Source organism: Cryptomeria japonica, chromosome 11 (assembly GCF_030272615.1).
Source record: "Cryptomeria japonica chromosome 11, Sugi_1.0, whole genome shotgun sequence".
In the NCBI taxonomy this organism is placed as follows: domain Eukaryota; kingdom Viridiplantae; phylum Streptophyta; class Pinopsida; order Cupressales; family Cupressaceae; genus Cryptomeria; species Cryptomeria japonica.
In genome coordinates, this window is record NC_081415.1 from 338,585,552 (window position 1) to 338,597,755 (window position 12,204).

Sequence of the window (12,204 nt, forward strand, 5' to 3'; positions counted from 1 at the left end):
TAGTCAAATTTTGCAAGTATATAGATTATTGAGTTATAAATTTGAAAGTAGTTTTTGTCGAACATCTCAACTAATGTCAAAAGGGGAGATTGTTACTACTTATCAAGTTGCCATTAGTTTTATGTTCAAAGTTATTCTATATACTCTAGTCGGTTATCTCTACCGAGATATTCGGTTGGTATGCACAGTCTAGTCGGTTACAGAAGAAAGTAGTCTCAAAACGTAGTATACACCGAGCTATCTACCGAGTATCATTTCATGTCTACTGAGCAGCAAAGATGACACAACGAGTTGATATACACCGAGTGAAACATGTTACCAGATTCATTGAATCTGGACATACATATGAAAACGTGTTACAAGATCAAGGAACATCTAACCGTTATCACATTGGAAATTGCACTTAAAGATTGTGTATGATTTTGATGTCATCTAACCAATGAAATAATTTGCATGGTTATTCATTCGATAAATCATATTTGTAAGATCAAAGCAATGAATGGATCACCGACATAAGGGATCTATTTATACAGCATGAGTTAAGAATTAAAGGTGTGCGCATGAGTGTAAGAAGACTGTTATAGAGACACAGAGGTCACCGAGAAGGTTTTTCAAAGAACAGTCAAAGAATAGAGTAAATAGAAGGGTTTATCAAGTTACTATATGGGTTACTGAGGTATGCTATAAGCAAGGTAACTTATTCTGAGCACATCAAATCTGCTATAACATTCCAGATGTAAAGTTGCAGATATTCGTAATGATTTTATTGTAATATTTTGAAGTTGTAAGAGAAACCTTTAATAGGGTAAAAGACTCTAATCAAGTCTATAAATTGTAAAGCCTCTAACTAGGTGCAACATTTAGTTTAAGTGTTGTGAAATCCTTTAGCAAGGTAGATCTAACAGATCTGGATACTCCTAACAGGGTAAGCTATCAGAAATAGCTAAACATGTAGCTCTAACTGAGCACTCTTTATTATTGCAATAGTGAAGTTGTGGGTGCCATCCCCACCGCAGTTTTTCTCTCTAACCAAGAGTTTCTGCGTAACCAAAATATATGTGTTATGGAGTGAATCATGTATGATTGTTATCTATTTGTTTTAGTTTTATATTATGTTAATGCACTATTCGGTTTATGCATAATAGTAAAGTTATTATTGAAGAAAAGTATTGGAGTACTGATTCACCCCTCCCCTCTCAGTACATTAGCTTTCCATATTGGGCCTAACACAATTAGGGTCAACCACTATCTCATCCACTCGCATCGGACAAGTAAGGCACGCTCAGACCTATGGAGCCAGGTGGAGACGATACCCCGTACCTACCCGGTACTTGTACCTGCAATGACCTACATCATCGAACCACATATGCATATATACAAATATAGAATACACGACACACACACCAATGAAAGAGAATCACGACGTTCGCTATCTCACCGGAGTGAGTGAAGGATAATCATCCCCTTTACAGACACACAACATATAATTACACATTGCATAGATAAAGTAAAGTGTCAGTATATAACAATAATCCATAAAATACCACAAATCACCAGTACTGAAATATTGTAAATAAATCTTGCATCTCGTAACTAGATAAAACATGAAATAATGTCACATAAGTCTGAATAACACATCATAGTAATGTATCCACTTAAAGTAAACAATAGTAAAATATGAGTCTAATAAGTTCAACCGAGGAGGGGTACTACAGAAATGGTTAATATGAATATGTTAAGGAATGAATATGTTTTCTATGTTCATGAAACTATGTTTCTTTTGGAATTGTTTTTAGAAACTCACCCTTGGGAGGGAAGAGTAGTCTTGGGGTGGAGGGAATTAGGATATTTCTTTGGGTGCAAAGTCTCTCTTCTTGGAAGAGAGGGATATACAAGGGTCTAGGATCATTGCTGTCATGTTTTTTGTTCAAAATTTGGGGGTCATAAGGGGTGTTTTGGGCATTGAATCCTTTGGGGGTCATAAGGATGTTTGGGTCTTGTGAGAGACCAAGTAGATGGATCTCGTTAACCTTGTGAAGGCATTTGGTTATCAATGGTTTAAATGCAGATTCTCCCCTTAGATTTGGGTCCACCTCCACCCCAATGTTTTAAGACACTAAGTGACATTGTGCAATCCTTGGGTTGGGAGTTCTTTGTTAAGTTAATTTCTTGCAAAATCTATTTTCTTGTGTTGAGTTTTGTGTGTGTGTCTCCCACTTGGTTCTTAGTTCTCCCAACTCGGGGGTGGCCTCTTGTAGGCCTAGGTTGGGAGGTGAGCCTCCATGGTCATATCTAGTTTATTTGCAAGTCTGCAATTTATTGAAGGATGGAGAAAATCTAGTTACCTAAAGTGGTGTTTAAAGAATGTTGAAAGTGCACCTCCTTATTCTTTTACCTATCTAAAGCCTTGTGTTGTATTTAGTCATTTCTATAATAATGTAAAGGAGGAAAGACTCACATATTTTGTTGAGAGCAATGTATTTTAAAACAAAAAGAAAAGAAGAAGTTGTATTTACTTTTGTTGTTTATTCATTACATTGAAATCAAAGAAGCATTCAAATAATATTCCTATTTGTTGTTGAAAAAGGGCACTATGGTTGTTAGTTGTTTCTTTCATTTCAAGATTTTAAAAGGTTAAATCAATATGATATTGGAAATTAGATATAGTTTTAAAAAACAAATGGGAAATACTTCTATTATAATACATTCATTGTTATTTAACTTGTTGTCTTTTGTTTAAGAGAAATAAAGAAATCACATAAAATATATTTCATATGTTTAAACTTGCGATTATTCATTTATTTACATATAGTTATTATGCTAGTTAGTTTTAAAAGAAAGAGATTACTATTGTTAGAAAACTATTCTGGAAATATTTAATGAGTCCTTCTTTGAGAAAATATAGACATATACAAACAATTTTATATACATTACTTGTAAATCAAATGTTGTGTAATATAGTCTATTCTGTAAAATACTTTTGCACAGTCAATGTATGTTGATACAACTGTGTGTGTGTGTGTGTGTATACATTATACGCTAATAAAATAATAATTCTGCTAGCATGCAAATCTGAAAAATACTCTGTGATATCATCAATGAATGTGCTTTGTTGTTTCAACTATATATATGTTGTAAAATTTAATAAATATGTTCTAAAACTATGAATCTCATCTCTCTGTGTGTGTATTAGGAAAAAAATTAAAGCTACTATTAATTATTGCCATCTGATTATCACTTCACAAGATAGAGAATATATATATATATATATATATATATATATATATATATATATATATATAATATTAACTTGACGCGGGGAATCGGGGAGCCGAGAGCTCCACCCTACCCCCTGTCACCGAGAGGGTACCCCATAGTGGAGGATCGACCACCAATGTGGGTATCCACAGTGAGTGGCACGACCGCCACTGTGGGTATCCACAGTGGGGCTTGGCCGCACTGTGGGTATCCACAGTGGGATTCGGCTCTCCCCTCACACACTCGATCTGTTAACGGCCACCATGATCTGCCATCTCCCTCCCCAATTCGACCTACAAATCAACCTTAGCAAAAATGAAAACCCTAACCCGACTTCGGGTCAGGGTTAGTAAAAGGAAGCATAAAAAGGAAAAGAGTGTTAGATGTTTTAATAAAAGAAAATGGGGAACCCTAAAAAGGGTTCACCCACATGTTATTTTAAAAGAATAATATTAGAGGGGATTGTTTTCAAAATAAGATTTTGTGGGGAAAATCCCCATGGTTAATATAGAAATTTTATAATAACTATGAATATTTATTTTAATATAATAGGGTAATTGATTTTATTAGTGAATAGTTTGAGTCTAGTGGAAACATAGGAAAGGGGAAATTTTATTAAAAGGTAATTGTTTATTGGTAATTTGGTTAATTAAAGTGAGATGTAGATTTAAAAAGAGTTATAACCAAAGGGGGTAATTTAATTGTAAATGATTATTTAAATATTTTAGGGAATTATATATCAATAATGAGAGATATATTTTCTAGACAGCTTATTAATGATTTAGTTAATTTGATGACATTTGGAACTTTACATTTAATTGCCTAATAAATTAATATTAATACAATGAATTTGCATTAATGTTAATTTAATGGATTTGGGGAATTATTTAAATATTATAAGGAAATAATAGTACACTTAATATAATCATAATTGGAGAATTTAATTGAGCGGATTAATTAATTATTAAGGTTGTGTTGACATTGTAGGATTAATTTAATCAGCTTTAGTTAATGGGAGTTATTGTAAATGTTAAGTAATTAAAATATAATTTAGTAAGAATTATATTCAAGATTATTGGATGGCTTTCAACACTTAAATGAAATCTAATTTGATTATTAAATCGCTTAGGAGTTTGAGATAAGACCTGAGTCTCCTAGTTAAATTAAATAATTTATCGCTCACTTTAGAGACCCATTCTTTTTGACACTTGAGATATCTTTTAGTGAAACTAATTAAGTTATCACATCTTTTTGAGCATAGAACATCAAGTATTTTAGTGTTATTAAAAAAAATTGTTGTTACGTTTTTGTCCAAAAGTTTGGGCATCACACTCAGCAAGATCAAGATTCTCAATTTTCTCAACAATAAGACGACATAAGTCCAATTTTCAGACATCCTCTTCTCAATCCATACATCCTCAATTCGATGTACATGGGTGTAATTCTTTTTGGTCTTGTTCTTCATTCCTCAGTAGTCAAAATACTTTCTGGCCTTGAAGAACCTCATAGTCACCCTTGTCATCTCTTCCTCCATAACACGAGCTTTGTAGGTAGAGTTGATGGAGTATCTTCTGATGAATAATGATGAACAACAAATACCCTAACTGGTACTGAGAAGGGGGGGTGAATCAGTACATACAAAAACTTCTCTGCAACTTATCAAGTTAAGATAATGCTAACCAGTTGTCTTCATTACTGAACTTAACCATGGCAATACCAGTTAAACACAGTAAGACTTCAGACAACATAAATGAGTAAAACTGAACACTTCAAATACATTCAATACTTGATAACTACTTCACCCATAAACATATGCATGTGGTATATCAGCAATACCATAACCATTAGCTCAGCATGCATAATCACTCAAACAAAGAATACTTAATCATCACATGAAAAATGCACAACTCATGACACAGATTTTTCACGTGGAAACCCAAATGGAAAAACCACGGTGGGGATGAATACCCACAAGCTTGTTTTGAACTCTTTTGAAGCTCGCTCTGTTGGGAGCCTAGTCCGGTTAAAGACTTTACAATAAGGTTCTGCTAGGAATCGATCTTGTTAAAGATCACCCAGTTAAGGGATGGCTATATACCCTGTTAAAGGTTGAAACCTTGTTAAAGGTTACCTTGCTAGAGGATTTAAAGAACTCAATGAATTTGAGTCACCTGGTTAGAGGTTTTACAATAAGCCTGTTAAAGCTACCCGACAAAGGGATTTTTCTTCTGTTGAAATGGTTAGAAGACAACAAGTAAAACTCTGATCTGATAACAACATTATATGCTAAGGCAGATCCTTTTCAGTTCCTCTACTCTGCAATCATACTCTGCTATTTTCAGTCATTGATCTGGCAAGTATCTCATCACTTGGATACACACATTCTTTTGCCAACAACAACAATATCAAAACTCATCAACCTTATAGACAACAATTAGGTCAGTAACACAAACCCTAAACGCTAAGCATCTTAGGTTTATAATTACAAGTGGTCCAATCCTGACCGTCCAAACACTTTTCATAGAATGAAATAATCTTAAACAGATCGTAAGTCATTTTTCATCGTCCATTCTTCACTGCACATAGAAATCAGTAACCCATCATGCTTTCTTCACATACCGCTAAGAAGAATGTTCATTCCCGAGGTAGACATTTAATGTAGTCGATCTTCATATGCAAGATCTTCAAGGAAATCCTTCACGTGCACAAAAATGACGTGGCATCTCGATCTCATCCTTATTTCTTAGCTAACTCATCACAGAATGTCACCCGTTGCATCGCACAAGTTGCATTGCCAAACTGGAAACCCTAGAGCTAAGACTACCAACCGGTAGTCATACTTAGTGAAAACCTGACACCGGTTCACTCAATCTCTTCATACCGGCTCACCAATTTCTTCCAATCTTCATATCGGTTCACTTGCACTTATTGACATCAATGACAACATACATTATCATCATATCATCATACCGGTTCATCAAATGCCAACATCTTCCTATAGCAATAGAGAACTTGAGACCTTTTTTATGAGCTCCAAATTGTCGCTCATGAATAGAAATCATCTGACGAGCCATCTCCATAAGAATAATCTTATCTGATGGATACCTTGGAAGCAAGAAGGGCTCTCCATCGAAACAACCAATTCTGACATAAGTGAATGTGGGGAACTGGAAGAAAATGCAACCATATTCACTCACCACTTTTTTAGGCTTCATCTGACACCCTCTTGTTCTAAAGATCTTTATCCAAAAAAACACATATAGTGAGAAAAGAAAGTGTCATTAACCCTCCTAAAATGAAATAAACTCTCCTTGAGAGTTAATTGAGCAAAACTCATAAAAAGGAATCTGGCTCCTGTCACCTGTGGTAAATAATCTTGGAAAATGCCTCATAAAGGCGCCTGCATATACCAAATAAGAAGTCATATAAAATTTCAAGGTGGTAGGCACCTTGGTCAACTGCTCACATAGAGCATCTACAGTATATTTACCCCAATAGATCTTCTTATTCTGCTTGATGATATGAATGTACAGATACATCCACTTATGATATGCATTTGAAGTCGGAAGACCCTTTACTCTACTGAGAAGAGTAATGAGATCATTGACCTCTTCAATGAAGTCACTGCGAGGAAGAGTCTCAGGCCATCTTGAAATTGTAGGCCTAGTGGTTTTGAGCCAATTTTGTTAATATTCCTTTGGCACTTCTCTGAATTCTTATCAAAATATGCTACCATTGACTGCATATCAATATCAACATATTGATCTATAGGTGAACACTTGAAGATTGTATCAAAGAAATCCTCATCAAGCTTGATGAGTGTTTTCTTTCCATCTGCATCCTTCATCGATCTGGTGGAAGGATCATACCTGTTGGCTAAAGCCAACACAAACTTTGGATTCTGCGTAGACATGGGAAAATCAACCACTAGATGTATTTCACTATTGATAGTGGGTCCCATTAGATATTTGTACCAACGACTCTTTTACTCTCTTTAGGAATTCTTTGAGATCCACATGACTAATCTCCATATCCCTAATATTATCAATATTAGAAGACACAGACGAAGGAGGAAAAACAAGATGTATTTCTTGTTTTTTAAACTTCATTGGTTTCTTGCTAGATGAAGGCACTAACATTTGCAATGGATGCACTACAACATGAAAATATCATCATTTGATGTGATTAGCCTTCATAAAAATCTTCATTTGATAGGAAAAAGTCCATTGATCCATCACAAATTGATCAAAAATCATCAATTTGTATGTGTGTGCATTGGGTGTAAATCGGATTTATAAGTCCGATTTGCACTAAAACTATGTAAATCATGACCAAGTGTATATCGGAAATATAACTCCGATTTACACTTCAAACAAAGCAATATAAAAAAAAAGTAATGTATACTAGAGTTATAACTCTGATTTACATTATGAAAAAAATTCACAATGCAATGTAAATTAGAGTTATAACTTCGATTTACATCGAAAATAATGTAAATCGGTTAAGTGTATATCAGATTTAAAACTTCAATTTACACTTCAATAAGAAAAGCTAAGGTTGGGTGTCGAGCGGGGTTACAACCCTGACCAACATCTTCAAAAGAAGGTCAAAAATGGTGTCGGGCAGGGTTGAAACCTCGACCAACACTTAAACAAAAGAACACACACTGAAAACCTATGGTGGTCGGGTTTATAGTCCCGACCACCATCACTGTAGAGTGGTGGGTGTCGAGGATATAAACCTGAACACCACAAAACTTTGCAATAAAAAGGAAGAAAAAATGGATGGGGCGGGGATATGACCCCGATCACAACCACAATCGAAGATTGTGGTGGGGATTCAGGGTAATATCCCCACCCTAGCATAAATGCAAACAAGAAATAAACAGAGAAAAATGTGGCGGGCTTGAATGCCCACCACACACCATGATGCATGCCATGGTGTGTGACGGACCTTCAATCCCGTCACAACCATGATGCATAACTTGAAAAATATAAATTGGTCGGATTTATAATCTGATACATATCAAGATAAATCTTGATATGTGTCGGGTGATAAATTCAATCCGATCAAAACTAGGGCACGACAATAAAAATTGAAAGCTTAAAAATCTTAAAAGCTTTGAATACATACCACGATTTCTATGAACTGGGCTTTGATAAAAATCGAGCTCTGAGTGAAAGATTAAAGGAAAACTAAGGCATTAATCAAAACATAAATGAGTAAAGAGACCTGATTTGAAACAAACTCCTCAAACATTAATTGCAAAATCGTGCATAATAAAAGTGTAAATTGGAACTATGGGTACAATTTGTACTTAAAATTAATTAAGTGCAGAATCGGAGATAAAACCCGATTTTACACCCAATGACCAAAGTTGATGTGAAATTGGAGATAAAACCCGATTTTGCATCAAAACAAGGAAGTTCAAAATTAAAGTTAAAATTCAGAAATTTTAACTTTATGAGGGAAATCCAATGTCGAATAACTCATATTCGAAGACGAATGAGATGACCAAAAAGTCTCATTTTCTTGACTTTGAAAGAAAAGAGGGCGAATTATAAAAAAATCGTAAAGGTTGTCCTGTTTTCACGCAAAACGAAAACGAGGACAACACAAACACACTAGAAATCACCTATGGATGACCAAGAGTCACCACTTAGAAATACACTTTTATTTGGAAACCACTTCCAACTATGGAAGACCAAGAGTCTCAACTTAGAATTCCACTTTAGATATTATGCCGGGGAATTGAATGTGGGTCTTCACATCTACCCAACATTCTAACCAACTAAGTTCAACCCATCGAATATAAATAGTAAATTTAAAAATAAGAGATAATTAAATTGAAGTAAAATAATATAAACGGGTATGAATATATAATTTGTACTTTGTATGAAGTCACACAAATAAAGATAATAATGAAAAACAATGTAAGTTATATTTTAAATAATAATAATATGATATTGTGCTAACAACAACTAATATATTTTGTTCAATTATTGATTAAATTTTGGTTGAATCTTTAAAAAATCAGTTTTATCTTATAGATAGATAAAAGAAATTGTAAATATTCCATTCAACCATTAAATACTCGGGAAGTTAACTTGGGGAAGTAGCCGATCCTCTCCTACTTAAAACATTTAAGAAGAGAGAAGTATTCATATTTCAAAAAAATAGATTCAACCATTAAATACACGCAAAGTTAACATGGGGAACTAGCGGATCCTCTCCTACCTAGACATGGAAGGAGGACCTAAAACAAATGATATTTCATTAAACCATGACCTGCTAGGAGAAAATGAGCAGTAGTAAGTAACTGGTTGGCAGTAGTAAGTAACTGGTTGGGCCCATCCACGATGGCAGGGAAATCGTTAAAGTGGGAGTATTTCGACCGTCATTCATTTACTCACAGCTGTCTCCAGCCAGGTGTCGGAAGAGCAGAGATTTCAGAAGTTTACACAAGATACTCCTTGTTTTACCACGCACCTTTTGCCCTTGTTGGCAGCCATAGAATCACAACGCCAAGATTCAAGAAATTTGGTTGATGCATGATACGTATATACATCGAATATCTTCCCCACTACCTGCTGCCTGGTACTGGCAATTTTTGTGTGTATACGCCTGTACCAACAGAGCACAATAACACAGGGAAACCAGTTTGTCGTCTTACGCTGCTGCCACTGGCCCAAGAGCACGGTCCAGTTCATTTCAAATTGTCCTCTTCTTCTTTTTTTTTTTGCATTCAACTCATTATTTTTCATTTGCAGAGTTTAAAGGACTCGGCAGGACACAGGGGAAGAGGGGAGAACAAGAAAATTGAAAGGTGAGTGAGCTTGTTTTTCTTTCTTATTGTTGAAATTCTTTCTCTTTTTTTAGTTATTCAACTGTGCTGGTAGAATTTTTTGCGCACGGGCCTTAAAGGAAGTTAGGAACTCCTTCTGCTCGGTCTGTTGTGCTTTGATTAGTTAAAGAGTTGAAACTTTAAAGCATTTCATGTTTCTTGTTGCTCCTCCTTTGCTTTGAATGTAAACAGGGCTTAAAACGGTTAAATTATCAGGGTTTTGGCCGTTTTATGTTGTTCTATCGTCCCTTGTGTGATTTACTTTCTTTATTGTAATTCTGTGTAATTCTGTCTGGTATCTTGCGAGTAACTCTTAAGAGCATTGTACTTCCCAGTTTCTTCCAAATAATTTTCTCACCTTACAATTGTCGGCCTAGAACTAAGGTCCTCTTTTCTTCTGTGGTGGGGAAAGTATGGGAGTGTTTGTGAGATGTGCTGCATGGAGGATCGGCGGAGCGATGCCATTTTGCTTCATTCCCGCCTGTGACGTGACCATTTGGCTTCTTTCCGGTGTGTGAACGTGTAATTCGAAGGTAGCTCGTAACGTTCAAAATAAATGTTATAGCTTGTGTGACACCGCCTTTCATTCATTCTGTTAAAATGTATTAATAACTTAAAACAGTGATATTCATGTGTATGCATTGTCTTGACAGCTTTACAGAGTCTTACCACCTTTTCCTTCTGATGCACATTGAGTGTCATTCTGCTGCTTATCTTGCTGCATATTTGATTGTAACTTCCGTTGGTTAGCATTTTTACTGGTAGAGAAGATACAAATCATTTATATAGACGTTACTTTTGTGATCTAAGAGGGAAGTGCGGACTCCATAATATTCCTGCAGACATGTTGAGCTTTTCCACACTTCCATCCGAATCAGGTCAGCAATCAAGCTTAAGGAGCACAGATCCAATCTGTCATGGCACTGAAAAGGGAGCCTTCGATTTTTCCAAGTTTGCTGAAAAATCAAAACCAATCAATCTGGACCATCAGAGATCATTAGAGGAAAGGTCTCTCAGTGAGCTTCTGTCCCCTAATTTGATGTCTCCGCGTCCAACTTCTAAGACGATTGAAACAGTTAAAAGCTCGGAATGTCTTGAAGGCATGTTTTTATCGGCTCAGAATTCTCCTTGTGCTGAGCATCATTCTTTTGATCCACATCCTATGATTGGCGATGCTTGGGAAGCTTTACGTAAATCCTTGGTTTACTTTCGAGGAAAACCAGTGGGGACCATTGCTGCACTGGACCCTTCAGAAGATGTACTCAATTATAATCAGGTATTTACCTCTCTAATCGAAGACATCCCTCCTTGTGCACTTAAAATCCAAGCACAATATGTTGCATTGCTTAGCTTGTTATAAAAGCACATACATATTTTGAAGAGTCTAGGATCCGTAAAACTATTACTTTTGCAAGAAGTGGTTTTTGTTTTGGAATTGCATGTATAGCATACTTACCACTTTTCTTACTCAGTATGACATGCAAATTGTATTTGATCTGGGTCACTCTGTCTGTTTGTATTCACTCCGATTCGTTCCACTTTCAGGTTTTTGTCAGAGATTTTTTCCCAAGTGCTTTGGCATTTTTGATGAATGGCGAGCCTGAAATAGTCAAGAACTTCCTTTTGAAGACTCTTCGTCTGCAAGCATGGGAGAAACGCATAGATTGTTTTACCCTAGGAGAAGGAGTTATGCCTGCCAGTTTTAAAGTACTTCATGATCCTGTGCGGGATACTGATACAATGATTGCTGATTTTGGGGAGAGTGCAATAGGCAGAGTTGCTCCTATAGATTCTGGATTTTGGTGGATTATTCTGCTGCGTGCCTATACAAAGTCTACTGGAGATCATTATTTGGCAGAAATGGCTGACTGCCAACGGGGAATGAGGCTTATTTTGACATTGTGCCTCTCCGAAGGATTTGACACCTTTCCCACTCTTCTTTGTGCAGATGGATGTTGTATGGTTGATCGCAGAATGGTTAGATTCCTCTCTACTTAAATGTATCAGAATCCTTCTAATTTTTAGGAGTGATTCTTAGAGATGGGCCTCAACTAGTTAACATCATTACATATTTTGATGTTTAATTTTATGTTGCATCACTT

General features: G+C 35.7%; 1 protein-coding gene across 10 annotated transcripts in view; it reads left to right on the top strand.

The window, feature by feature from the left end:
- The first annotated feature begins 9,570 nt into the window (after nucleotides 1–9,570).
- LOC131074854 (probable alkaline/neutral invertase F) overlaps nucleotides 9,571–12,204 on the top strand; it is a 35,455-nt gene continuing 32,821 nt past the window's right edge. For 2 of the 10 annotated variants that reach the window (XR_009113143.2, XR_009113144.2), the window contains exons 1-4: nucleotides 9,571–10,084; nucleotides 10,515–10,612; nucleotides 10,945–11,378; nucleotides 11,648–12,079. Coding sequence is in view for 8 of the 10 variants with exons in the window: in XM_058011604.2 (XP_057867587.2) it covers nucleotides 9,810–10,084; nucleotides 10,515–10,612; nucleotides 10,945–11,378; nucleotides 11,648–12,079 (1,239 nt within the window). In the remaining 2 variants the exon portion in view is untranslated. Of the gene's footprint in view, nucleotides 10,085–10,473; nucleotides 10,636–10,755; nucleotides 11,379–11,647; nucleotides 12,080–12,204 lie in introns of those variants that run through there. The other 8 variants (XM_058011604.2, XM_058011581.2, XM_058011589.2 and 5 more) reach the window with 7 other exon arrangements.